Here is a 25000-nt window from a genome sequence, read left to right as displayed (position 1 = left end):
GTACTTCAAACAGTGCCTCCCTCTCCCATACCATAGATTTCAGTGTTACCATCTCTGCTCTCCGAACTTACACGTTACACTTGAATCAGTATTGCCAAGTCTTTTTTGCACTATTCATTTTTTTTTAATTTTACTGAGTTATATATTTTTAGTTGCGTTATGGAAGAGGAAGTAGAGATTGTGATGGTGGTAGTAGTGATGGTAGTGAAAGTGGGACAGTGTTACCAGTCCGGATAGAATTGACAACAGTGGTACCAACTCTCCTTCACCTGAAACAACCCTCGGAAAGGATAAATATTTGACTTTTATCCTTCTTCTTGACTTAATGTTTTCATTTTGCGACGCCAGAGAGGGAAGGAGGAAGGAGGAGGGAAGCTAGAGGAGGGAGGAAAAGATGGAAGAATGAAGGATGGGAGAAAAGAAAATACAAATAGTAGAATTAGGAAAGGTAAAGGACGAAAGAACGAAGAGGTGGAATTGAATACAGAAATTGAAATAAATTAAAAGTGTGTAAATAATAAAATTGTTGAAGAAAACGGGGACGAAAAGAAAAGCAGTGTAGGCGTTGACTATAGAAAAAAATAATATTAAAGTAAAACTGAAAATAATAAAATGGAAGAGAGGAAATAAAGAAAATAAAACGTTGGTAACTAAAAGAGAGAGAGAGAGAGAGAGAGAGAGAGAGAGAGAGAGAGAGAGAGAGAGAGAGAGAGAGAGAGAGAGAGAGAGAGAGAGAGTAATGAAAAAAGAATACGTATAAATTTGCATCCTTCCCCTTTAGTGTTTGTCTGTTACATATTTGTCCGTCACTCAATATATGTATCAATATTTTCCTTCATTCTTCATTTTCCACGCAGCTATTCATCACTCACTCTCTTGGTTATGTATCTCTCTCTCTCTCTCTCTCTCTCTCTCTCTCTCTCTCTCTCTCTCTCTCTCTCTCTCTCTCTCTCTCTCTCTCTCTCTCTCTCTCTCTCTCTCTGGTACCCATTTTTATCACCTTTCCCTCTCCCCTCATTCTATTAGCACCCTTCCACTTTCCATCCATTACTATATCTTCTGTTCTCGCTTTATATAGAGTAGTTTATGTCCTTTATCTTTGTTTCTTTATTCCCTTTTCTACGTGTACATGTTGCTCTTCTTTATTCGGTTCCCTTTGTTTTCTTGTCTCTTATCATTATTTGTTGGACGGTTTGATTTTTCTGTTTTCCTTTTTCTCTTTTCATTAGATATGGTGTCTTTCAGTTTTGTTTTCGTCTCCAAAAGATTTTGTTATCCGAGTTGCTGTTACTGTGTGCGTGCGTGCAATCTTTTGTGGGGCCCCTTTCGATAGGCACTGAAAAATTGTTTGCTTGATTGATTGACTGATTGACTGATTGATTGATTGAATGAATGAATGAGTGAACGAGTAAATGATTGAATGATTGCATGACTTTTTTTTTATTATGCATTGAAGGAAATTTGATTGTTGGTTGTATAATCATTGTCTAATTTTGGCCATACATTCCTCGGCCTTGAAGTGAAAGATAGTTTAGTTTGTCTACTTAGAGGAAATAGTGTGAAATCGTTTAAATGTGTACTGTTATGAAGCGACATGCAACAATTCACAGCACTAAAAGCAATGTATGAAATCTTTATGAGCGTCTACAAGAAAGAATATATATATATATATATATATATATATATATATATATATATATATATATATATATATATATATATATATATATATATATATATATATATATATATATATATATATATATATATATATATATATATATATATATATATATATATATATATATATATATATATATATATATATATATATATATATACATATATATATATATATATATATATATATATATATATATATATATATATATATATATATATATATATATATATGTATATATATACATACATATATATATATATATATATATATATATATATATATATATATATATATATATATATATATATATATATATATATATATATATATATATATATATATATATATATATATAAAGGAATAATAGATTTTGCAATTTCTTGGCAGTGCAATGTTTCGAGGTGGCTGTAGAATTAGAAAATGTGTCACAGATTGTTTGATTATTATGGGAAGGTGTCACATTGCAGTGGAAGGGTTAAGTTTCAGTTCAAAGTGCAGTTTTGTGTATGACATGGCCTGTGTGCTTCTCGCTTGGAATATGCCTCGAAACTTGCAGGTGCTCTACTTGTGTTCTATCCTTCATATTATATCCATCTTGAATACACTCCCTTTGTGATGCCTCTAAGATATTTCTCGTCTTTACCAGGTACACCGTGCAGATCATTGCGTGGGAAGCATTACAGCACCTTCCACAGACCCCACTGTCTCACCTTCTGCTTCCCTTTTACCTGTGCAGCGCGTCTCCGTCAGGTACGTGTTTTCCTCATTAGCCTGATGAGAACTACTTCACTTGTTGTTGATGTGTGTGTATAAGCGACGTCCATGGAGGCTTGTGATGTATTTAGTGACGTCTATAGAGTGGTATGTGTCAAGTGACGTCCTCTGAGGCTTGTGTCGCCATCCTGTTCTCCCCACATTCTTCTCAACAATTAGGGACGCAGTACATACATACATACATACATACATACATACATACATACATACATACATACATAGGTTAGGGAAATGAAAGCTAACTTGGATCCTGTTTTTACTTTTATTACAGAAGGTTTATGTTTAATTTTTTTTTTATATCCGCCGTCAGTAACAACAGCAGCAGCAGCAGTAGTTAGTGTACACTTAACGCCACTCACATAGAAGCCTGGGGAATAATCTGAAATACGCTATACAGCAGAAGAAACAACACAGAGGGCCGCGAACTGACGCCTTACCTTCCCTTCCCTCTCCCCTTCACCCCCCTTCCCTTAATTCCATCCCCGTCCCGTCCCCTTCCCATGAAGACAGTAAACAAAGCGCCTCCCAGTCCTCGACTCACGCAAATCGTCCATGGATATATTTTTCTCATTCACTCTCTTTAAAAATAGTGGATAAAACGGAGCAGGGGACTGATTGACTGCTGCTACCCTTGAAAGCGCCAGGCAAGTTTCAAGGTTACCGCATTAGCTATTAACTTCCGCACTGTGCATCCACATTACCATGCCGAGAGGAGTTTATACCCTTCAGGAACAGTGGTGGCCGTAGATCACACTTTCTTCCCCTTCTTGTATACTGTAGTTATTATTTTTTTTTTTTTTTTAAGTGGTGGAGTTAATGTAATGTGGAATCAAACAGCTTAGTCAAGATCAGTTTATATTTGAAATCTCACATAAAAGAAAGACCCGTATTCTGAAACTCTTCGCTCTCTCACCACATCTATTTTCAAAGACCACAGAGATGATTAGCCGGGTTCTCAGCAGTGTTTCTTCTGGTAATAATGCAGAAATCTTGTTCATCTGTCACTGCAACCCTAAATGCACCCTTAAAAACCCGTGTAATTTTAACTAGAGCCTTTTGAAAGTAGTGGAGATACGATGCGGAAGTGTTGCAGAATATGGACTTAAGAATCTCCATGTACTGACTTCACTTTCAAGGGGAGATTGAACACTTCTTTTACTAATGACCTGAAAAGAAGAACTAAATTTCATACTTCCCTGGACGAGACACGCAAGAAGAGAACTTTTTTTTTTCTGAAGTTTTACATGACCCCTGTTCCGCCCTGTACCCTTAACATAGACCCTTTGCTACCCCTTCCCCTCTTTTCCCTTCCCCTTCCCCTTGTCACCACCTGTTCCCCCCTGCCGCGTCCTCTGTCTAGGGGCAGAACAAAAGCCTATTATCAGTCACGCTCGCTACAGTCCCACTACATATTTTATTTATACATTTACGTAATTCATTTAGTTTACATTACTGGCAAGATCGTGAATTAAAAACGGAAGGTTGAAAGGAAGATTCATATGTGTATAATTATGTATATGTATGAAGGGTGGCTCTTCTTATGGGGTGGGTGGAAGGGTGGATGGGTAGATGGGTGGATGGGTGGGTGAAGGTGTTTGGGTGTCTTAGGTGCGGGCTGGGGTGTCGTTTAGGGTGTTTTTTGTTTTTGTTTTTTGTTTGTTTTTTTTATTGGTTGCTGTTGATCAGGTTGGGGTTGTGCTGTAGATGCTGTAATGCTGTAGAGATGAACAAGGCAACATCGTCAGCACGGCATTATCATTCTTATAACATTTTTTTTTATTTTTTTGTTTGTTATATATATGTAATGACTATCTTTTATGCCTCTCACACTCACACACACACACACACACACACACACACACACACACACACACACACACACACACACACACACACACACACACACACACGCACGCACACACACTATGTACATTAGAAAACACAACATAAGAATTGAAATATGCAAAACAAACAAACAATGGATAAACAGATGGGTGGAAACTGACTACCAGAAGCTACATGCTCGTGCATACACACGTACGTCACCAGAGAGAGACCGAATATTAAGTACTGTGTGTTCTCAGTATACAAATGACCAACACAGACGAGGATGACAACGACGATGATGATGATGACAATGATGACGATGACAGTGACGACGGTAATGACAATGGTGACTTAATTACGCAGGCTACAGTTCGCGGTTACCTTGATATGGAACCTTATGTTTACTCTCTCTCTCTCTCTCTCTCTCTCTCTCTCTCTCTCTCTCTCTCTCTCTCTCTCTCTCTCTCTCTCTCTCTCTCTCTCTCTCTCTCTCTCTCTCTCTCTCTCTCTCTCTCTCTCTCTCTCTCTCTCTCTCTAAAGGGAAATACACTATAACGGATAAACAAAAGCCAAAGAACAGGAATGAATCACGACCAGGTTTTCTTATATACAAAGCAAATAAAGAGAGAGAGAGAGAGAGAGAGAGAGAGAGAGAGAGAGAGAGAGAGAGAGAGAGAGAGAGAGAGAGAGAGAGAAAGTGAAAGACCTGTTAAAGAATTATATATAAGCTAAAAGTAAACAATAAGATGCTAGTAAAAGACAGGCAGCAGAAGTCTTGAGCTGGCGTGAGATTTCTTCCTCTGTTCCTTGGCTTCCGGTCTGATTTAATGTGCAATAAGTGAAAATCGTATTACTTATTTTTTTTCTTCTTCTTCCTCCTCTCCCTCCCTCCTTCCTTCCTTCCTTCTCAAAAGTCTATGTACAAGAAGCTCAGAAAATTATGTACGTCTGTGGCTGGTGGTCTGGACCCTCTGCTAACTAAATTTCCTTTTCCTTCCTTTTCTCGCTTTTCCTTACTCCTCCTTCCTCCTTCCTTATCCTCCCTCCTTTGCCAACGTCCCCCGTCTCCTATCCTGTTTAATCCTACTCCTCCTTTCCTGCAGTTATTCAAGGTTTTGGATACGTGATGGGGAGAGGTTGGATCTGATTCTTAGAGGTGTTAGCGGTGAAGTGATGAAGTGGTGGTGGTGGTTGTGGTGTTGGTGGTGGTGTTATTCTATATACGTCTATCACTGTTCTTGCTGCTCATACAATCTCTCTCTCTCTCTCTCTCTCTCTCTCTCTCTCTCTCTCTCTCTCTCTCTCTCTCTCTCTCTCTCTCTCTCTCTCTCTCTGGTGTGTGTGTGTGTGTGTGTGTGTCTGTGTGGGTGGATGGGTCCATGGTCCAACACAGGGATATGCTGAGGTTCACCACTCTTCCCACACTTCAGTCATCAGCAGTACTTGCCTCTTTCACTCTTACCGAGGCTCACGTGACCTTGTTTTCTGGGTCATTTGGATCACTTGTGTCGAGTTCAGTTCGTGTTCGAGTCACATTCAAGTCGTCACTCTAAGCTGTCTTCCTTGGCAGGTATCTCCATTTTCAGTTAGTTTCACTTTCTGTTTCTGGTTCACTGTAGGAGCAGGAGAGGTGACGTGGCCGAGGTGCGTCAGGAGAGGCGGTAACACGGAGGTTCAAGAGGAGTAAGTTGAGTGTCTTCTTTTCTTTCGCACCTGGAGGAGTTCTTTCGCCCCTCCTCCTTCTCCTCCTCCGTCAGCGTGCACAGGTCCACTAGCGCCACGCCTGAGGGAGCCACAGACCAGGGACAAGCTGGCTGAAACACGCATATTACACGGAGTACATGTGCACCTTAGTCATGTACACGGGTAACACGCAGAGGAGTTAGTGTATGTACAGAAGGACGCACGCCTCAGCCTGGGCGCGCCACCCCCCCTCGTGTCACGTGCCCCCACAGGTAAGGTCAGGCACCCCGTCCATTGCGACAACCGGGTGATCAGGAACGCCCCCTCGACCCCCCCTTGGCACACACACACACACACACACACACACACACACACACACACACACACACACACACACACACACACACACACACACGTGGCCACCACTAGTCAGGGTGGTATAGGGAAGGGCGGCAGGGGGCGGCCAGGGGCGGGGCGGTGTGGCAGGTCGGAGCTGACAGTCCTGGGCGTGTCAGCTGCCGCAAGGCTGTCAGGTGTCGGCCCCACGTTGGCGGCGGTGTGGGGACGGGGACGGGGCGGGGGCGGGAACGGGGCCAGGGCTCGGGGCCGAGGGTGGCGGGAGGTAGTTAGAAGAGCTGCGAGATGAGGTTGCTCTTGGCGGGGTCCGGCAGCATGTAATTGTTGACGGTGTGGTTGAGGAGGGAGAAGGGTGGCGGCGGGTGGCCCTGCTGCATCCCGCCCATGTTGGTGTGCACGCCTACGTTGCCGCCGTGGTTCAGGGAGTGGGCGGAGTGGGCGGTGAGGGTGGTGAGGGGGACGGGTGAGGGGCAGGACGAGGGGCGCTCCAGTGCTGTGAGCGGGGAGCTGCAGCCCCCGGCACCGCCTGCCCCGCTGCCTCCCCCGGGAGCTGACGCCGCCGGGGCCGCGGACGACCACTTGGGTGACGACTCCAGCTTGCCCACTGTAGAGGAGACACTCATTAGTACACACAGACGCAAACACACACACACACACACACACACACACACACACACACACACACACACACACACACACACACACACACACACTACCTGTCCACCTGCCACTTGGTCACCTCGCCTAGCACTGCCGTAGAGTCTGCTGCAACACTGCAGGACAGTACAGCATTTTGCCCTAAACTCTTGCCTTGCAAACAGATAGATAGAGAGACAGATAGATAGATAGATAGATGGATAGACAGATAGATAGGTAGATAGATAAACACACAGGCAGACATATCGACAGACACAGATAAATAGATATATAGATAGATAAATAGATAGATATAAAACAATATATTTGATTTCAATTCCCTCACAATCTTACATTCGTGTACAGTATATTTTAACATTAAAATAACATTTCACGGTGTTTCTGCCCCGCGACGAGGCACGCAAGACATACTCGTGCATCAAGACACTGAATAATAGAAAAGACGCGAGATTCCCTTTCATTGTCAATTTATTGTTGTAAAAGTCCAATTCTTTCTCCTCTCTCTTTTTTTTTTTATGCATACATGAAGCAACAAAATAATTACTAGGATATTTGTTATTCACTGACGAAGCACTGTTTTCATTTGACGTATTGGCGCACCGGTGTCTGTGTGTTCAAAATGGAGAGTTATTTTGTTGTAGTGAGCAGTAATAAATGTGGGGTATTCATCAGCGTGGCCCAGCACCATGATCGGGGCCTGCAGGTATTACACAAGATTACTACGCTTTATCTTGTGACAAATTACACCAAGCTTAACTTCCCGTCACTCGCGCTCTTATTTTCTTTTATACTCGCATTGCACAATATGACTCCCCGAGCGAGCTGAGAGTGCTCCTGAAAGTTGAGCATCTGCAAGTATGAGAAAATTAACACTGAGCACACACACACACACACACACACACACACACACACACACACACACACACACACACTAGTATCGTCATTGCTTTGAAGGTGATGTCAATATCTTAACGTAATCTGCCTCGTATTATCAGCGGTGCTCATGGTGTAGTGGTTATCACATCTGTCTAACACACAGAAGGTCCCAGGTTCGAGCCCTGGTGAGCACAAGTATTTTACGTCTTTTTATTTATTTATTTTATTTATTTACTTTTTTGCGTGTTGAGTCTGATTAAGGATACAGTAAATGTGTGCGTGAGAGAGAGAGAGAGAGAGAGAGACGCTTAATGTGCCGGTCTCAAATAAGAATATCCTAAGAGATCCACCAAAAAGTTGACCAATTTAGTTGCTTGAATCAAAAGAAATCTTGAGCGAAACACACTCCAGGGCACACTTAGTTATTTTCACTTCCACTTTCTTCCTTATCCCTCTACAGTAACGACTATAGGGAGAAAGATTCAGCTCATTCACTCTTCTCCCTCAACGGTACAAATCCTGTGAATGAGCGTGAGTGAACCTGAGTGAACGTGAGTGTGGTGCTGCTTGGCGTTGTGGGTCTGCCGAGGACGTGATGAATGAGTGGCACTGAACGCCGATCAGAGTTCATTTGTGTATCAATTGAGTTACAGGCATCGTTGAGTGCAGCGTGGATGGCGGTGGGCGGCCCGAAGCATCATTGTGTGGGTGCTGTGAGGCCGCCTGGTTATGGTTCTAATGTTCCGTTCCTGCTTGGTGGTCCTCGTGATGCTCCCTTCCCGACCGGCGGCTGGAGTGACTATGGGCGTTGTAATGTAATGGTGCGGTCATAGCCATTAGTCAAGTAACTTTCTGCGCTTTTTTCATTCTATTTCTGTATATTTTGTCTTCCCTCAACCCATCCATCCATCCATCCATACATACAGACAGACAGATAGACAGACAGACAGACAAACTGACAGACAGAGAGACAGACAGACAGACAGGAAAATATTTTTACATACATACAAATAAACACTTTGATTTTTTTTTCCTCTGATGTCATCTCGTAATGGGTTCTGTCATGGATTCACACACACACACACACACACACACACACACACACACACACAATTGGACATGTCGCACGTACGTATAATTTCAAAGATAAATTTCAAAACATACACACATACTCGCGTGAACAAGAGAGAGAGAGAGAGAGAGAGAGAGAGAGAGAGAGAGAGAGAGAGAGAGAGAGAGAGAGAGAGAGAGAGAGAGAGAGAGGGGGGAGAGGGAGAGGGGGGAGGGACCTTGAGCACTCTGCCACTTTTGTTGATGAATTCACTTTTATTTTTTATTTTACGACGACACGCTCGCCGCCATAAATTCACAATAAAGAAAAGAGTCGGCCCGCCATGACGCCCGAACGCCGCCATCTTGGTACGCCCGACAACCCCAATCAAGCGGACTATATTTATTTGTTCTTTTTGGGAGACGAGAATGAGAGTAAAAAGGAGGAGAGGGAGGAGGACGAGGAAGAGGAGGAGGAAGTAGAGGGGAAAAAACTAATAAAACAAGGAAAATGAAAGGAAAGTGAAGAGAAGAAAAGAAAAGAAAAAGAAGAAAAGAGGAAAGGAATTAGATTATTGTTAGTTGTAGTAGTAGTAGTAGTAGTAGTAGTAGTAGTAGTAGTAGTAGTAGTAGTAGTAGTAGTAGTAGTAGTAGTAACAGTATCATCATCATCATCATCATCATCATTAACTTTACTCAGTGCACGCGAGACGTCAATTAATTTCACTTTAACTCAAATCAAAGTGTTAAAAAACGAAGCGCTTCACTCAACGCTAAGCTGTATCGTGTCCTCTTACATCACACGCTCATATCAACCCTCTGTGTCTGAATGTGCCGCCTTTTTATCGTTTTCATTCACCTCCAATCTTGGGAATCTTAATCTAGCGCCTCCTTATGGACCGAAGCACATTAACATTACAAGAGCATTTTCCTTAGCCTTTTTCCCGCTATGGTCATTAATTTCTGTTGACTTTCAGGGCAATGTTTAAAAAGATAACTTGCACGAAGACACACAAATGAAGAAAAGGGGATTGTTTTTTTTTTTTTTTCTTTTCAACAAAACTAATTGCGAGAAAAAAAAATATTCCTTAGAAAGTTGTAAGTGGTTATGGGAAAGAATATGTACAGCAGTGAATGGATTAAACCTTCAGAGTTCTTCTTCTAAAATCTCGCCTTGCCTCACGTGGGAATTGCTGAATTTTGGTTGAATCTTTTCCTGCTTTTTACTATCTCTCGTCAGCATACCCAGCGATAAAGTTATTCAGACCAACAGGTATAGACGTGGTGGAAGGGGAGGGGACGGGGGGAAGGAGAGAGAGAGAGAGAGAGAGAGAGAGAGAGAGAGAGAGAGAGAGAGAGAGAGAGAGAGAGAGAGAGAGAGAGAGAGAGAGAGAGAGAGAGAGAGAGAGAGAGAGAGAGAGAGAGAGAGAGAGAGAGAGAGAGAGAGACTCGTAAAATAACCAGTGAGATATTGTGATTGAAAGTACGAGAGAGACAGACAGACAGACTGACCGACAAAAAGACAGGCAGCAAGAGACAAAGAGACGCACAGAGAGACAGACAAAAAACTCAACAGGGAAACTACGAAAGCATAAGAAAAAAAATGTGATATTACGACATTTTAAGAACCACAGGAATACACACCTCACTTTCTCTCTTCCCCTTCCCCTCCTTCCTTCATTGCCTTCTCCTTTCCACTCTCCTTCCCTCCACTACCTCCACTACCTACCCTCCTCCTCCCTCCAGTACCCTTTCCTTCCCACCCTCCTTCCCTCCACCACCTCCACCTTCTCCATTACTTACCCTCTTGTTCCCCTCTCTCTTCCCCTTCCCTCTCTTCAATACCCTCTAGTTTCCACCCTCCATCCCTCCACCACCTCCGCTACCAACCACCCCCTCTTCTTCCACCCTTCCCTCCACCACATCCACTACTAAGCACCCCTCTTCTTTTCTCTCCCTTCCTCTTCCTCCCCTCTCTGTTTTCCTACCCTACCTTCAATACCCTCTCCTTCCCATTCTCCTTTCCTCCACCGCCTCCATCCCTCATCCTCTTTCCCTCTCCCTCTCTCCCTCTCCCTCTCCCTCTGCCTCTCCCTCTCCCGCTCCTCCCCTGGCAGCGTCCGTGTCCGAAAGTTCCAAAGTCAACAGAGGTTGTTCTTCCACGTTTTGTAAGGCTGATCAGTCACGGCGTTTTGACCAACTTTGTCGCCGAGGATCAAAGGGCGTTGTATTCCCTTTGAACAACTTTGGCCAGCGAGGGTGAAGGACTCCGGGTGTGTGTGTGTGTGTGTGTGTGTGTGTGTGTGTGTGTGTGTGTGTGTTTTAGTGTGGGGTTTATTGGGTGTGTAAGTAATAATAATGACGGGGCGTGTTTACTAAAGAGAGTTTGGAAGAGTGTTAAGAATGTTAAGACAGAGAGAGAGAGAGAGAGAGAGAGAGAGAGAGAGAGAGAGAGAGAGAGAGAGAGAGAGAGAGAGAGAGAGAGAGAGAGAGAGAAAAATGAACAAACAGAAAAGAAGAAAAGAAATACAGACTGATAGACAAAGACACAGACAGACAAAGATTGTTCATTTCATAATTAAGCATGAGTGAATGAATTAAATGTGAAAGCCAAGTAAAGAGATAGAAACAGGCAGAAACCAAATAAGAAATTAAATGAAAGGAGAGAGAGAGAGAGAGAGAGAGAGAGAGAGAGAGAGAGAGAGAGAGAGAGAGAGAGAGAGAGAGAGAGAGAGAGAGAGAGAAGGAAGGATGTGTGCAAGTAAAGAGAAAGACAGGAAAGGGAGAGGAAGGAAAGAACTTCGTTAAAAAAAAGACGAAGGCAGAAAACAAGAAGAGAAAAAGAACGAGAGAGAGAGAGAGAGAGAGAGAGAGAGAGAGAGAGAGAGAGAGAGAGAGAGAGAGAACAGGAGGACGACTTTGGAGCAAGGAAGGAAGGTGGGATGGGAGGGGAGGGGCTGGAGGCTGGGGTGGCTGGGGATGGCAGGGGAGGGGAGGGGCTGGACGGAGGTGTGACGCGGCGCCAGGCAAGGCTCCTCCGGGCGTGTGTCTCTGGTAGATCGATGGTGGTCGAGGCTAGCGACTCTCGATGAAACACAAACACACATCTCCCTTCTCTCCCTTCCTCTCCCTTCACTCCCTTCTCTTCCTTTACTCCCTTCCTCTCCCTTCCCTCCCTTCACTCCCTTCCTCACCCTCATCTCTCCCTCCATCCCCCTTCTCTTTCTCTTTCTCTCTCTCTATTCCTCCCTTTCACCGTTCTCTTTCTGTTTCTCTCTGTTTCTCTTTGTTCTGTTTCCTCCTTTTCGTTCTTCATTTTTCCTCATTTCTTGATTTGTTCCTCCTATTCTCTTTCTTTTCTCGCTCACTCCTTCCTATTTTTGTTTTTTTCATTGTTATCTTCATTCCTCACTTATCTCTCTCTATTTCTGTCTCCTCTTCATATCTCTCTCTTCTCTCTTTATAATTCTTTATTATCTCTCTCTCTCTCTCTCTCTCTCTCTCTCTCTCTCTCTCTCTCTCTCTCTCTCTCTCTCTCTCTCTCTCTCTCTCTCCTTCGTCCATCCATCCCTTCCTTTCTTCATTCCTCTTCTATCTCCCTTTCTTACGTTTCCTCATTCACTTCTCTCCCTCCCCCTTTCTTTCTATCGTTCTCTTCTCTTACTCCTTTCCCTTCATTATCTCGTCTTTATTCCCTTTATCTCACCTTTTCTCTCACTTATTCTATTTCTTATCTCTTCCTTTTTCATTTTCTTCTCTATTCCCAATTCTCTCAAATCCTCTTCTATTTATTCTTTCTCTTGTCTCCTTCCCTCCTCTCCTCCTTCCTATCCTCCTCTCCTCTTCTCCTCCTTCCTCATTCCCTCCCCTTCTTTATCCCTCCTCCTTCCCTGTATTCCCCTCTCTTCGTCATCATATTTTTCCTCCTCCTCCTCCTCCTCCTCCTCCTCCTCCTCCTCCTCCTCCTCCTCCTCTCCCTCAGTGTGGTCCTTTCCTGACGGCGGGTGTTCTGAACAGAGAGAGAGAGAGAGAGAGAGAGAGAGAGAGAGAGAGAGAGAGAGAGAGAGAGAGAGAGAGAGAGAGAGAGAGAGAGAGAGAGAGAGAGAGAGAGAGAGAGAGAGGAAGGTACCAATAGATAGAGAATAACCTTGCACCCAACTACTACTGGTGGTGTCTGTTTGTGTGTGTGTGTGTGTGTGTGTGTGTGTGTGTGTGTGTGTGTGTGTGTGTGTGTGTGTGTGCTGCATTACAAGATGACAGTGGACAGGCAAGGGTCGAAGAGAGAGAGAGAGAGAGAGAGAGAGAGAGAGAGAGAGAGAGAGAGAGAGAGAGAGAGAGAGTAGAAACAGACCAGCTCTCTCTGTGTTATGAGTTCACACGCTGATATATTGAGGTGTTGTGAGAGAGAGAGAGAGAGAGAGAGAGAGAGAGAGAGAGAGAGAGAGAGAGAGAGAGAGAGAGAGAGAGAGAGAGAGAGAGAGAGAGAGAGAGAGAGAGATTAAATGAAAACGAGATCGAGAAGAAAAAAAGAGAAAAAGGTAAAATAAAAAAAATAAATAAATGGAGGAGGGAAAGAACGAGGGCGAGAGCAGCACAAAGGAACAGAGAGGAAGAACAAACAGTAGCAGATTTGTTGTCCGTTACGAGGTTGTTTGTGTGTCTGTGACTAACTATGCTGTCTTATCTGTAGTGCGAGGTGGAGGATAGTAAAGGAGGAGGAGGAGGAAAAGGAGGAGGAGGAGGAGGAGGAGGAGGAAGAGGAAGAGTGGGTATCAGAGTTGTGAAGAACAATTAGAACACTTTATGTGGAAGTTGAATATCATGTTCTTCCTTCTTCTTCTTCTTCTTCTTCTTCTTCTTCTTCTTCTTCTTCTTCTTCTTCTTCTTCTTCTTCTTTTCTTTTTCTTTTTCTTCTTTTTCTTTTTCTTTTTCTTCATCTTCCGTCCTCCTCCTCCTCCTCCTCCTCCTCCTCCTCCTCCTCCTCCTCCTCCTCCTCCTCCTCCTCCTCCTCTTCCTCCTCCTCCTTCTCCAGCAGGGGCGTCGAGGCGCTGCTACTCAGGGCTTCCAAGTGGCCTGCGTCGACCATTAATATATAACAAGCCGACATAATCCTCTCCTTGGTGGGGGCTTAGGAGGAGGAGGAGGAGGAGGAGGCAAGACAAGGCTGTACGTCCCATGATAATTGTTCTACAGCACCTCACTTGTTCCTTCCTTCCATCCTTCCATCCTCTCATCCCTCCTTTCTTCTATCGTTCCTTCCTTCCATCCTTTCTTTCTTCCTTCTCTTTTTCTCACGCCAGATCAAGTTTGCCTCCATTCCCTCCGAAAATGAGAGGAGGATCGAGAAACACCACCACCACCACTACCACCACCATCCCCCCATTCGAAAACCGGGCACAAAAAAAAAAAAAGACAAAAAAAAATCTTGGCCCTCCCTCCGCCGTCTTGTGTCTTCCTCGCCGCCACCACCGTTCGCTGCCGCCATTTTGTCTTAATGTCCGGCCGGAGAACCAATCAGGTGCTCGATTACTGGTCCAACGAGACAATCAGGGGCGTCCGTTTCCCCGGGCCTCGACTTGGGCGGCGCGGCGTAACCCACTTACAGCCGCGGATATGCTTGGATAAGGAGAAATTTAGGTGAAGTGATGGCGCCGTCTGCCCGCTGGAGCGATGGAGATGCGAGGGAGTAACTGGCCGGGAAAACGATGGACTCAGCTAAGAACGAGGGAAAGGAGGCAAGGAGGAAAGGAGTCAGGAGGGAAAGGGAGGGAGAGAGAGTTACGGAGACGCATCCACGTAACCTCCGCAGCATTCGAGCGTCTTCCCCGAGGGTTGATTGTTTCCTCGCGCGCTCCTTATAGGCAATCACAAAGACTTTATTGGTTTTCGCAGAATCTAATCTGTGTTACGGCCCCTTACCCGCGCCGTAACGAACTGAGTGACCGGGGCTGATTCTGGCTGGCTGGCTGGCTGGCTGGCTGGCTGGCTGGCTGACTGGGTGGGAGACTGGCTGGATGGTTGGTGTGTGGGTGTGTGTGTGGGTGTGTGTGGGTGGGTATGTGTGTGGGTGGGTGGTAAGAGCAGAGAGAGAGAGAGAGAGAGAGAGAGAGAGAGAGAGAGAGAGAGAGAGAGATGGAAAAGTAAGGAAGAAGGTAACTTTTGTGCAAGAAAAAAAGGAAGAAGAAAAAGAAAAAGAAAAGAAGAAAAGCAAAAGAAAATAAGGAGAAGAAGAAGAAAGTAAAAGTAAACAAGTAACAAAAATAAAACAAGAATAAGAACGATCAAGAGAGAGAGAGAGAGAGAGAGAGAGAGAGAGAGAGATAATTCCCTTCTCATGTTATTCGCCGTATAATTGTTCCATACACGCTAAATTAGAATCTCTCTCTCTCTCTCTCTCTCTCTCTCTCTCTCTCTCTCTCTCTCTCTCTCTCTCTCTCTCTCTCTCTCTCTCTGGAAGTGTGTAGTAAAGGAAACGAAGGTTGTTATTATTATTATTATTATTATTATTATTATTATTATTATTATTATTATTATTATTATTATTATTATTATTATTATTATCATTATTATTATTATTGTTATTATTATTATTATTTTTGTTATTATTATTATTATTATTATTATTATTATTATTATTATTATTATTATCATTATTATTATTATTATTATTTCAAACACAGCAGGTATACAGTAGGAATAAATATATAATTATATAGATTACTTATGTCACTTCTGTATTTCTGCTTGTAATTATTGCTTAGTATAATGAAACAACCTTGTTAGGGCCTAAAGATCTATACCTACTCATTCTAAGTAAGGTGTAGTAGTTAATCTGAAATGATGGACAAGACTGTAGATAGCAGATAGGATAGTGACATGGGATAGTGAAGAGAAAGAGAAAGAGAAGGAGAATGAGGAGAAAGAAGACAATTAAGCCGGTCCCCATCATAATGTTAATATTTCCTTGCAGTTCTTGTTCTTCATATAGTTTTTTTTCTGTTTTTCTGTCTCTCCATCTTAGTCTTTTCTTCATTTTCTGTTCCTCAAATCATTCTCTTCTCCTCTTCATAATCTGCACATTTATCCTTTCCCTCCCCCTTGCATCCTCTTCATCCTCTTATCATTTCTACATCTCTTTCTCTCCTCACTCCTCCCTTCCTCACCCTTCGTCTCATCCCCGTATCCTTCCCCTCTTCCTTCTACTCCTACTGACGTCCCTTCCCCCTCTCCTCCTCTTCTTCGCCTTCCTTCTCTTTCTCTACACACTTCTCTCCTTTCCTCCCTCCCTCCCTTCCTCCCTTCCTCCCTCTCCAGCCCTCACAAGTATGCCACAGGCCTCTCCAGCCCCCCAGCCGCCCAGCCCCTCGGCCCCTCCTCAGCAGCAGCCTCCGCCCTGTCCTCCCTGGTCTCAAATTAAGCCTGGGCTGCACATACGAGGGCGGTAGGGAATTCTTTAATGAAGAGTGGACGCCATCGCTAATTAGGCGAAGACTCCTCCTCCTCCTCCTCCTCCTCCTCCTCCGCGTCGGGCTAAGTTTGAATTTTGAGCAGTAAGCCGGGGAGTCTGCCAGGGGTATTAATGAAGTGGTGTACCCGCCTCTACCCGCCCCCCGTCCCCCTCACACCCTCTCCTTGCTTCCTCCTGCCGCGGCCGTGGGTGGGTGTGGATGCGCGGCGGCACTGTCTAGACTGCAGGTGACGCCCACACAGCCCACAGCCACACTGCCACAGCTTCGTTATGTCCAGCGAGTTAGCGGAAAGGGGGAGGGGAGGCTGGGATGTGTGTTTTTTTTTTTTTTTTTTTAAGGTCTTTTCTTCTCGTTTTTTTTTTTTTTTCGTATAATTTATGAGTAGCTTTGTCGTCCTGTCACGTCCCTCCCCTCACCGAACTTCCTTTTCCTCCTCCTCCTCCTCCTCCTCCTCCTCCACCTCCAGTCTTACCTTCACCCCCCCCAACACTCCACACTTCACTCCTCCACTCCTTGCCTCTTTACTCTTCACCAATCACTCCAATCCATCAACACATTCCTTGCAAGCCCCCCACACTACACGCCCAATCCCAGCCACACATCCAATCTCTTCCCGTTCCCCTCCACTACATCCAACCCTCATCCACTCCCCCCTCCCTCTCCACCACTCCACCGCTCCACTCACCACCCAGCCTCTCTCGCTCACATTTCACACCCGCAAAGCTAAGCAGTTCCTCACCTCCCCACTACTCCCAAACACTCCCCTCCCATCCCCACGCCCCCTTCTCATCCTCCCCCTTTCATCCAGTGCTGTCTTATACCGTCTGTCAGTCTCGACACTAAACCTGATTCCAAGATTCCAGGTTCCGGTTCCCCTGAAGTTGTGAATTCCAGAAATCGTGGAAGGTGTGTGGACACGAACGGTAATTAGATAACAACCTGCTCCTGAATAATGAAACAGTTATCCGCCATAATTGTAAGGGGAGGAGGAGGAGGAGGAGGAGGAGGAGGAGGAGGAGGAGGAGGAGGAGGAGGAGGAAGGGAAGCTCTCAAGATACTCAGTTCATTGACGAAAGTGTGTGTGTGTGTGTGTGTGTGTGTGTGTGTGTGTGTGTGTGTGTGTGTGTGTGTGTGAGAGAGAGAGAGAGAGAGAGAGAGAGAGAGAGAGAGAGAGAGAGAGAATTAGTGTAGCTGTGTGTGTGATCTTGTTAATGTGATGGCTGATGCACCTGCTTGGAGACTGTGTGTGTGTGTGTGTGTGTGTGTGTGTGTGTGTGTGTGTGTGTGTGTGTGTGTGTGTGTGTGTGTGTGTGTGTGTGTGTGTGTTTGTGCCTCTCTTGTATTGCGTCGAACAAAGGAGGAGACCATAAATATTTATCAACTATACCACCACTACCACCACCACCACCACCACCACCACCAACACTATCCCCACCATTATTTTTCATCATATCACCGCCGCCATCGCGTCACATCCTTTTCATCTCCTGAGCATAATGAAGCGAAGGAAAAAAAAAATCGTATTAAATTTCACGCTTCTTTGTGGTTGGCTATCAGGAACAACTTCCTAAGGGCCAAGATGTCTGCTGGCGTTTGTTCTTCTTTTGTGTGCCTTTGTGTTTTAGTAGCAATGGTGTGTGATTATTACTTTACTAGGATGTCCTGTTTGTATTTTGTTTAGCTAATAACACTTAGGTGAGGATGTTAGGTTAGGTTAGGTTAGGTTAGGTTAGGGAAGGTTTGATCAGGTTAAGTTAGATCTGGTTATGTTATGTTACGTTAGGTTAAGTCAGCTTAAGGTAAGGTTAGATGAGATAAGAATAGATTAGGTTAGGTGAGATGAGATGAGATGAGATGAGATGAGAATAGGTTAGGTGAAATGAGGTTAGGTTAAGTTTGGTTTGGTTTGGTTAAGTAGGTTAGGTGAAATCAGGTTAGGTTAAGTTTGGTTTGGTCTGGTTAAGTAGGTTAGGTGAAATCAGGTTAGGTTAAGTTTGGTTTGGTTTGGTTAGGTAGGTTACGTGAGATCAGGTTAGGTTAAGTTTGGTTTGGTTAGGTAGGTTACGTGAGATCAGGTTAGGTTACGTAAGATGTGTTGGGTGTTATTTTGAGGAACGCTTATCACCACCCTTATCAACACTGAAGGAGGTATCACCAGTCACCATCACCTACACCATCACCACCATCGTCGTCATCATCATCATCACCAGCAGTCATCATTACCTAAACTCATCTATCACACATCATCATCATCACACCACACTACGGTACACCGCCACCACGATACGCCATGTCAAACAACACCACTACACACACAAAAAATAAATAAATGAATAAATAAATAAATAAATAAATAAATAAATAAATAAAATAAAATAAACGCCATTGCAACACACTACAAAACACTACACCACACCACAGAACACTACACCACACCACAACACCACAACACACCACACACATTCCCATCGAACCATCATGCACACAAAATACCACAAAAGAAAAAAATGCACCACACCACACCACACCACGCCACAACCCTCACCACACGACACCCCATCACACCCCACAACACTGCAACACCATCACCACCACTACCACTAACAAAACCATAACGAAACAACTAGTATTATTTAAAAACGTTTCCATTTTGCTAAACCTCATTGAGTAACATCCTATCCTCAAAACATTTCTCCCTCCTCCTCTTCCTCCTCCTCTTCCTCCTCCTCCTCCTGCTCCTCCTCCTCCTCCTCCTTCTTCTGCCGGTGCCCTGGTCCATAATTTAGCGAGGACACAGCCTGGCACCCCGTGAGAGGTCATCACCACCCTTTGTCTTCCTTACCCGCCGGATGGAGTGACCCTCAACTCCTCAGGGGCGCGCCTCTCCCCCCTCTTCCTCCTCCTCCTCCTCCCCCGTCACGCCCCACGCACGCCCCTCTCGCATTCCCTCTCTCTCTCCCCTTCCCCAGAGATACCAACTCCCTACTCCCCTCTCTGCTCTCTCTCTCTCTCTCTCTCTCTCTCTCTCTCTCTCTCTCTCTCTCTCTCTCTCTCTCTCTCTCTCTCTCTCTTTCTGTTTTGTTCTTGTTATCGGCATGCTTATTGTCTTATTTATCTATTTTCTTTCGTCTTCGTGTTTCTTTTTTTTTTTTTCCTTGTGTGTGGCGTATTTCTCCATGTTTGTTTTTCCCTCTCTTCTTTTGTATTATCTTTTTTCTCTTCTTCATTCTCCTCCTCCTCCTCCTCCTCCTCCTCCTCCTCCTCCTCCTCCTCCTCCTTCTCCTCTTCCTCCTCCTTCTCCTCCTCCTCCTCCTCTTCCTGCATTGTCTCTAATCTTCCTTTGTATCAGTTCCTCTTTCATTCGTTTTTTTTTTTTCTCTCACCTATCGTCTTTTGTTCCCTTTGTCCACTTATCCTCCTAGCTACATTTTTATCCTCCTCCTCCTCCTCCTCCTCCTCCTCCTCCACTATGCTCCACTCCTTTATTTTCATCTTTCTTTTCGCCACTTTATTAACTAATCCATTTTCCTTCATCTTCCCTTAATATTCCCCTCTCCTGTTCTTGTTTTCCTTCCTACTTCCTATCCCTCCTCTCCTTTAGTTTTTCACCTTTCTTTTATTCCACTTGTATCATCTCAATCTTCCTGTCTTCCTCCTCCTCCTTCTCTTTCTCTTATTCTTCCTTTTTCTACGCATCTCCTATCATCACCACCCTCCTATTTTCGTCATCCTCCTATCTCCCCCATCCTCCTCCTCCTCCTCCTCTCCTATCATCCCTGCCCCGTCTGGTCCCAGCTGAGCACCCTACCTAGTCCCCCCAAAAACACCACACGCCCCAACCCAACCGCCCCCTCCAAACCCTCTCCCCCATAACTCACGCCAGACTAGGAGGGGCAGGAGGAGGAGGAGGGAGTGCCACGGAGACCACCAGCGGCCCAGTCCAGCCATTTCCATAAATTGTGTCAGCGGTCAGTGTAAGAGGCCGGCCAGAAACACATGGGCCGCGCACATTTGTTAGATTGGTTTTCCAGACACACCAACGCCTTCCTGTCTCGTGTCAAGAGGATCGTCTCTGAAACGACTGCCACAACGCCGCCACGACCAGGACCAGCTGAAGGAGAAGTGGTGGTGGTGGTGGTGGTGGTGGTGGTGGTGCTGGTGGTGGTGGAAGGGGAGTATGTGGAGTAGTTGGTTGCTTGGTTGTGAATAGGGAAAGAATGCATAGGGTGATGGAAGAGGGTGATGGAAGGGTGAAGGAAGGAAGGATAGAAAGAGTAATGGAAGGAAGGAGGGTTGTTTGATGTTTTCAGATAGAGAGAGAGAGAGAGAGAGAGAGAGAGAGAGAGAGAGAGAGAGAGAGAGAGAGAGAGTACTAGAAGTATTGAAAGAAGGAAAACATTTCTGTGAAGCTTTTTTTTTTCTTTTTGACTGTCATGGGATTCATATGTGTGTGTGTGTGTGTGTGTGTGTGTGTGTGTGTGTGTGTGTGTGTGTGTGTGTGTGTGTGTGTGTGTGTGTGTGTGTGTGTGTGTGTGTGTGTCTTGCATGTGTATTTTCTATAACTCCTGTATGTATTTCTTCCTGTCACCACGTGTATGTATGTATGTATGAATATATGTATGTATGTATGTATGTATCTATGTATGTATGTACGGACTGATGTAATGAATCTGTCTGCGTACGTATATTTTTTCATCTCATTGTTAATTATATGAATGAAGCGAAAAAAAAAATCAACTATTGCTAACACATCTTTTCGCTGTCAGTTCCAATGAAAATGAAGACTCCAAAAAGACTCAAAGTGTAGGGGTCACTTTCCTAATTCTCCTGTACCTTTGAAATAGCGGCCAGTGTGTCAGGACGTGGAGGAGGAGGAGGAGGAGGAGGAGGAGGAATGGAAGACGGAAGAAGATGCTGACAACTGAACGACGACTAGGAGGAGGAGGAGGAGGAGGAAGAAAAAGAGGAAGAAAGAGTTTTGAAGAGTTTTAGAAGGAAGGAGGGAGCTAGAGACGAGAAGAAAAGAGGAGGAAGGAAGAGGATAGAGACGAAAAGAGAGGAGGAAGAGGAGGAGGTGGAGGAGGAGGAGGAGGAGGAGGAGGAGGAGGAGGAGGAGGAGGAGGAGGAAGGAAGCAGGAGAGAAGGACGTGAGTGTTGGTCGGAAAAGGGCGGTTCAGAGGCTTATGTTCAGGCTACAGCGTTTATCTTCCTGCCCTGGCCAAGCTTGGGAATTTTAAAGTTCGTAGGAGCGAGCTCTGACTGGAGGTTCTCTGTGTGTGTGTGTGTGTGTGTGTGTGTGTGTGTGTGTGTGTGTGCGGGGGTGTGTCAGGAGAGAGAGTGAGTGGTACAGCCTGGCCTTTGTGAGAGAGAGAGAGAGAGAGAGAGAGAGAGAGAGAGAGAGAGAGAGAGAGAGAGAGAGAGAGAGAGAGAGAGAGATGGAAAAATAGAGAGTTGCACTTCTCAGGCGTTATCTTTCATATTTTTTTTTCTTTCCTCGTCTTTTTTTTTTTTTCGAACGTGACTCGCGGATTGTCTTACTCTGTGTTAGGTTAGGCTTGTGAGTCAGTCGGGAAGTCATTTGTTTTGTCAGTTTGGTGACAAATTGGTCAGCTAAATAACCCAATAGTTGATCAATCATTCAGTCACTCTTAGTTTATCAGTTCGTCAGTCAGTCAGTGGGTTAGTCAGCTGTCGAGTCATTCAGTTGGTAATCTTCTCAGTAAGTCGGCCATTCAGTAAAATAATAATACTCCATCTAGTCAGCCAATCTGTCAATCCATCTGTCACACGATAAGGTGGTCAGTCAATTTATAAATCAGGGAGTCGATCAGTTTGTCTGTCAATTAATCGGTCAGTCATTCATTAAGTTAACCAGTCAGCCAGTTTGTTACTTACACACTCAATCAGTCAAATGGTCAGTTAATCGCGAGTATCACGCACGCACACACACACACACACACACACACACACACACACACACACACACACACACACACACACACACACAATAATAAGAAGAAAGTTAACTGTAGAAGAGACATTAAGAAGTATAGTTTTCCTCACAGAAGTGTGAACAAATGGAATGAACTCAGTGAAGACGTTATAAATGCCGAAACTGTCAGTGCTTTTAAGACCAAACTAGATAGATATAGAGACGGGATACCATGAGATTACTCCACTCCCGTAAACCACAACTAGGTAAATACAACTAGATAAATACACACACACACACACACACATATATTTACCCACTCTGCATATTTATCTGTGGCAACTGTGCTCGTTTCAATATTTACATCAGCTCCATTTTTCATTTACAGACTACCACGTCTCCCCTCCTGTGTGTGTGTGTGTGTGTGTGTGTGTGTGTGTGTGTGTGTGTGTGTGTGTGTTACCAATATCGTTTGCAATTCACTTATTTGCAGTCCATTATAGATAATCATTTGAGTGATGGTGGTGGTGGTGGTGGTGGTGGTGGTGGTGGTGGTGTTTTAGTTGTCGTAATTGTAGTTATAAATGTATTAATTATAATGCTAGTAAAGGTATTAATGAAGATATGATGGTGATGGTGATGGTGATGGTGGTAGTAGTTACAGTAGTGATGGGGTAGTGACTGTAGGTTGTTATGGTAGTGGAAGAGTTTCAGTTGCCTGTGGTATTGGAAGCAGCGGTGGTGGTGGTGACAGTGATAGTGATGGTTATGGTGATGATGGTAATGGTTCTGCTTATGGCGATGATAATGGTGATGGCTGTGATGGCGGTGATGGTAGTGGTGGTGGTGGAGGTGATGATAATGATGAAATTGTTGATAGTGGTGATGGTGGTGGTGGTGGTGGTGGTGATGGTGTTGATGGTGATAGTAATGATAGTGGTGGTGATGATGGTGACGATGGTGATAGTGATGACAGTGGTGGTGGTGATGGTGGTGGTGGTGATGGTTGTGGTGGTGGTGGCGGTGGTGAGGGCAAGGTTGTATGTCAATAGATAACAATTATTGATGAGTGGGGGAAGAGAGGCACTACTCAGCTGATTATAGCGGAAGAGGAGGAGGAAGAACAGGAGGAGGAGGAGGAGGAGGAGGAGGAGGAGAAGATGAAGGAGAAGGAGGAGGTGAAGGAGGTGAAGGAGGAGGAAGAAGAAGAAGAAGAAGAAGAGGAGGAGGAGGAGAAAGAAAGAAAAAAATAGTGAATGAACGGGAGAGAGGTAAAAAATGAAAAAAAAAAATAAGGTAAAAAAACAAGAACAAGAAAAAAGAACAAGAAAACAAGAAAACGAAGAAAAGGAATAACAAAAAAACTAACACATGGAAGAAGCGAACTAAGAACTACGGAGGCAGAGAGAGAGAGAGAGAGAGAGAGAGAGAGAGAGAGAGAGAGAGAGTGGAGGGGTGGCGGTGGGAGGCGGAGCAGGTGACGCAGAGACGACACTAAGAGGGATGGATGTGACGCGAAGGTCCAGGCCGCTCTCTCGATTACCTGCCGGGCCCTGGGGTGCCTCGCCGACCCGCTGGACGCCCTCCCTTTGTCTTCCACACCATCCTACTCACGCCCTCACTACCCTTCCCTATCCTTCATCCTCCCACACTATCCTATACCTTCCTATATCTTCCCACAGCCTTGCAGAATCCTACAGCCTTTGCATCCTCCTTTTAACTCCGGCAGGCTCTTGTAATATCCTGCACAATATCCTACAGTCTTCCATATCCATCGACAAATTCTCACGCCCTCCCTGTGGTTTCCAACAGTATCCTACACCCATCCAGCGCTTTCAACAGCCTTCCACATCCTTTCATATCCTTCCTGAAGCATCCCACAGCCTTCCACATCCTTACATGGTATCCTACATCATCCCCACAGCTTCTTCTATCTTCCTTCATCCTTATTGTATCTCCCTATTTCATTCTGTACACTCCTTCAGTATCCTATATCCTTTCACAACCTCACACAGCTTTTTGTATCCTCTCATGTATCCCTGCAGTCACCACATCCTTCCCACAGCCTTCCACAGCATTCCCCACACACTCGCTTATCTTCTCACAGTATTTCACGTTCTCCCACAATTCCCCACAGCAACTCCACAGCCTCCCACAGCATCACACATTCGCTCAATACCTTCCACTGGATCCCACGCATTTCCACATCTTCCCACGTCCTCCTGTTATCTTCTCACAGGTTCTCACGGACTCTCATATCCTCCCATATCCTTGTTTCCTTTCTTTCCTTCCCATGGCCTCTTATGTCTGTCCTTCAGTTTTCTTCTGCAGCGTTACGGAGGTGCGGGTTTGTGATCCCAACAGAGAGTTTGATATCGAAATGACTGTCAAGTTTTTATTTACTTTTTTTATTTATTTATTTTATTTTATTTGTTTATTTTGTTTATTTATTTATTTATTTTTTTATTATTTATTTTATTTTTATTTATGTTGTGGGTGTTGTGAGGGGAAAGTGGAGTCAAATGTACACATGTATTAGCGGAAATGTATTACGTTCATAAGAATATCCCTGGAAAAGGCCATCAGAAAAAGCTCGAAAACACACACACACACACACACACACACACACACACACACACACACACACACACACACACACACACACACACACAGGCGGCGCGTTATGATACT

General features: G+C 44.6%; 1 protein-coding gene, 1 long non-coding RNA gene and 1 other non-coding gene across 3 annotated transcripts in view; 2 read left to right on the top strand and 1 right to left on the bottom strand.

Annotated features, from left to right (window-relative positions):
• The window catches only part of LOC135103576 (uncharacterized), a 48010-nt gene that overhangs the window by 12757 nt on the left and 10253 nt on the right, over nucleotides 1-25000 (top strand). Inside the window, exon 2 of the long non-coding RNA XR_010270118.1 lies at nucleotides 2331-2434. This is a non-coding gene — a long non-coding RNA (uncharacterized LOC135103576). The remainder of the gene's footprint in view (nucleotides 1-2330; nucleotides 2435-25000) is intronic.
• LOC135103531 (paired mesoderm homeobox protein 2B-like) overlaps nucleotides 5539-25000 on the bottom strand; it is a 110148-nt gene continuing 90686 nt past the window's right edge. Inside the window, exon 7 of the mRNA XM_064009939.1 lies at nucleotides 5539-6929. Within this exon, the coding sequence (XP_063866009.1) occupies nucleotides 6595-6929 (335 nt within the window). The 3' untranslated portion in view covers nucleotides 5539-6594. The remainder of the gene's footprint in view (nucleotides 6930-25000) is intronic.
• On the top strand, nucleotides 7980-8052 carry Trnav-aac (transfer RNA valine (anticodon AAC)). The gene has a single exon. It is a non-coding gene; the product is annotated as a tRNA-Val (tRNA).

Source organism: Scylla paramamosain, chromosome 1, assembly GCF_035594125.1.
Source record: "Scylla paramamosain isolate STU-SP2022 chromosome 1, ASM3559412v1, whole genome shotgun sequence".
Lineage (NCBI taxonomy): Eukaryota > Metazoa > Arthropoda > Malacostraca > Decapoda > Portunidae > Scylla > Scylla paramamosain.
The sequence above is the reverse complement of the archived record's forward strand: the minus strand, read 5'-3'. Positions and strand labels throughout refer to the sequence as shown.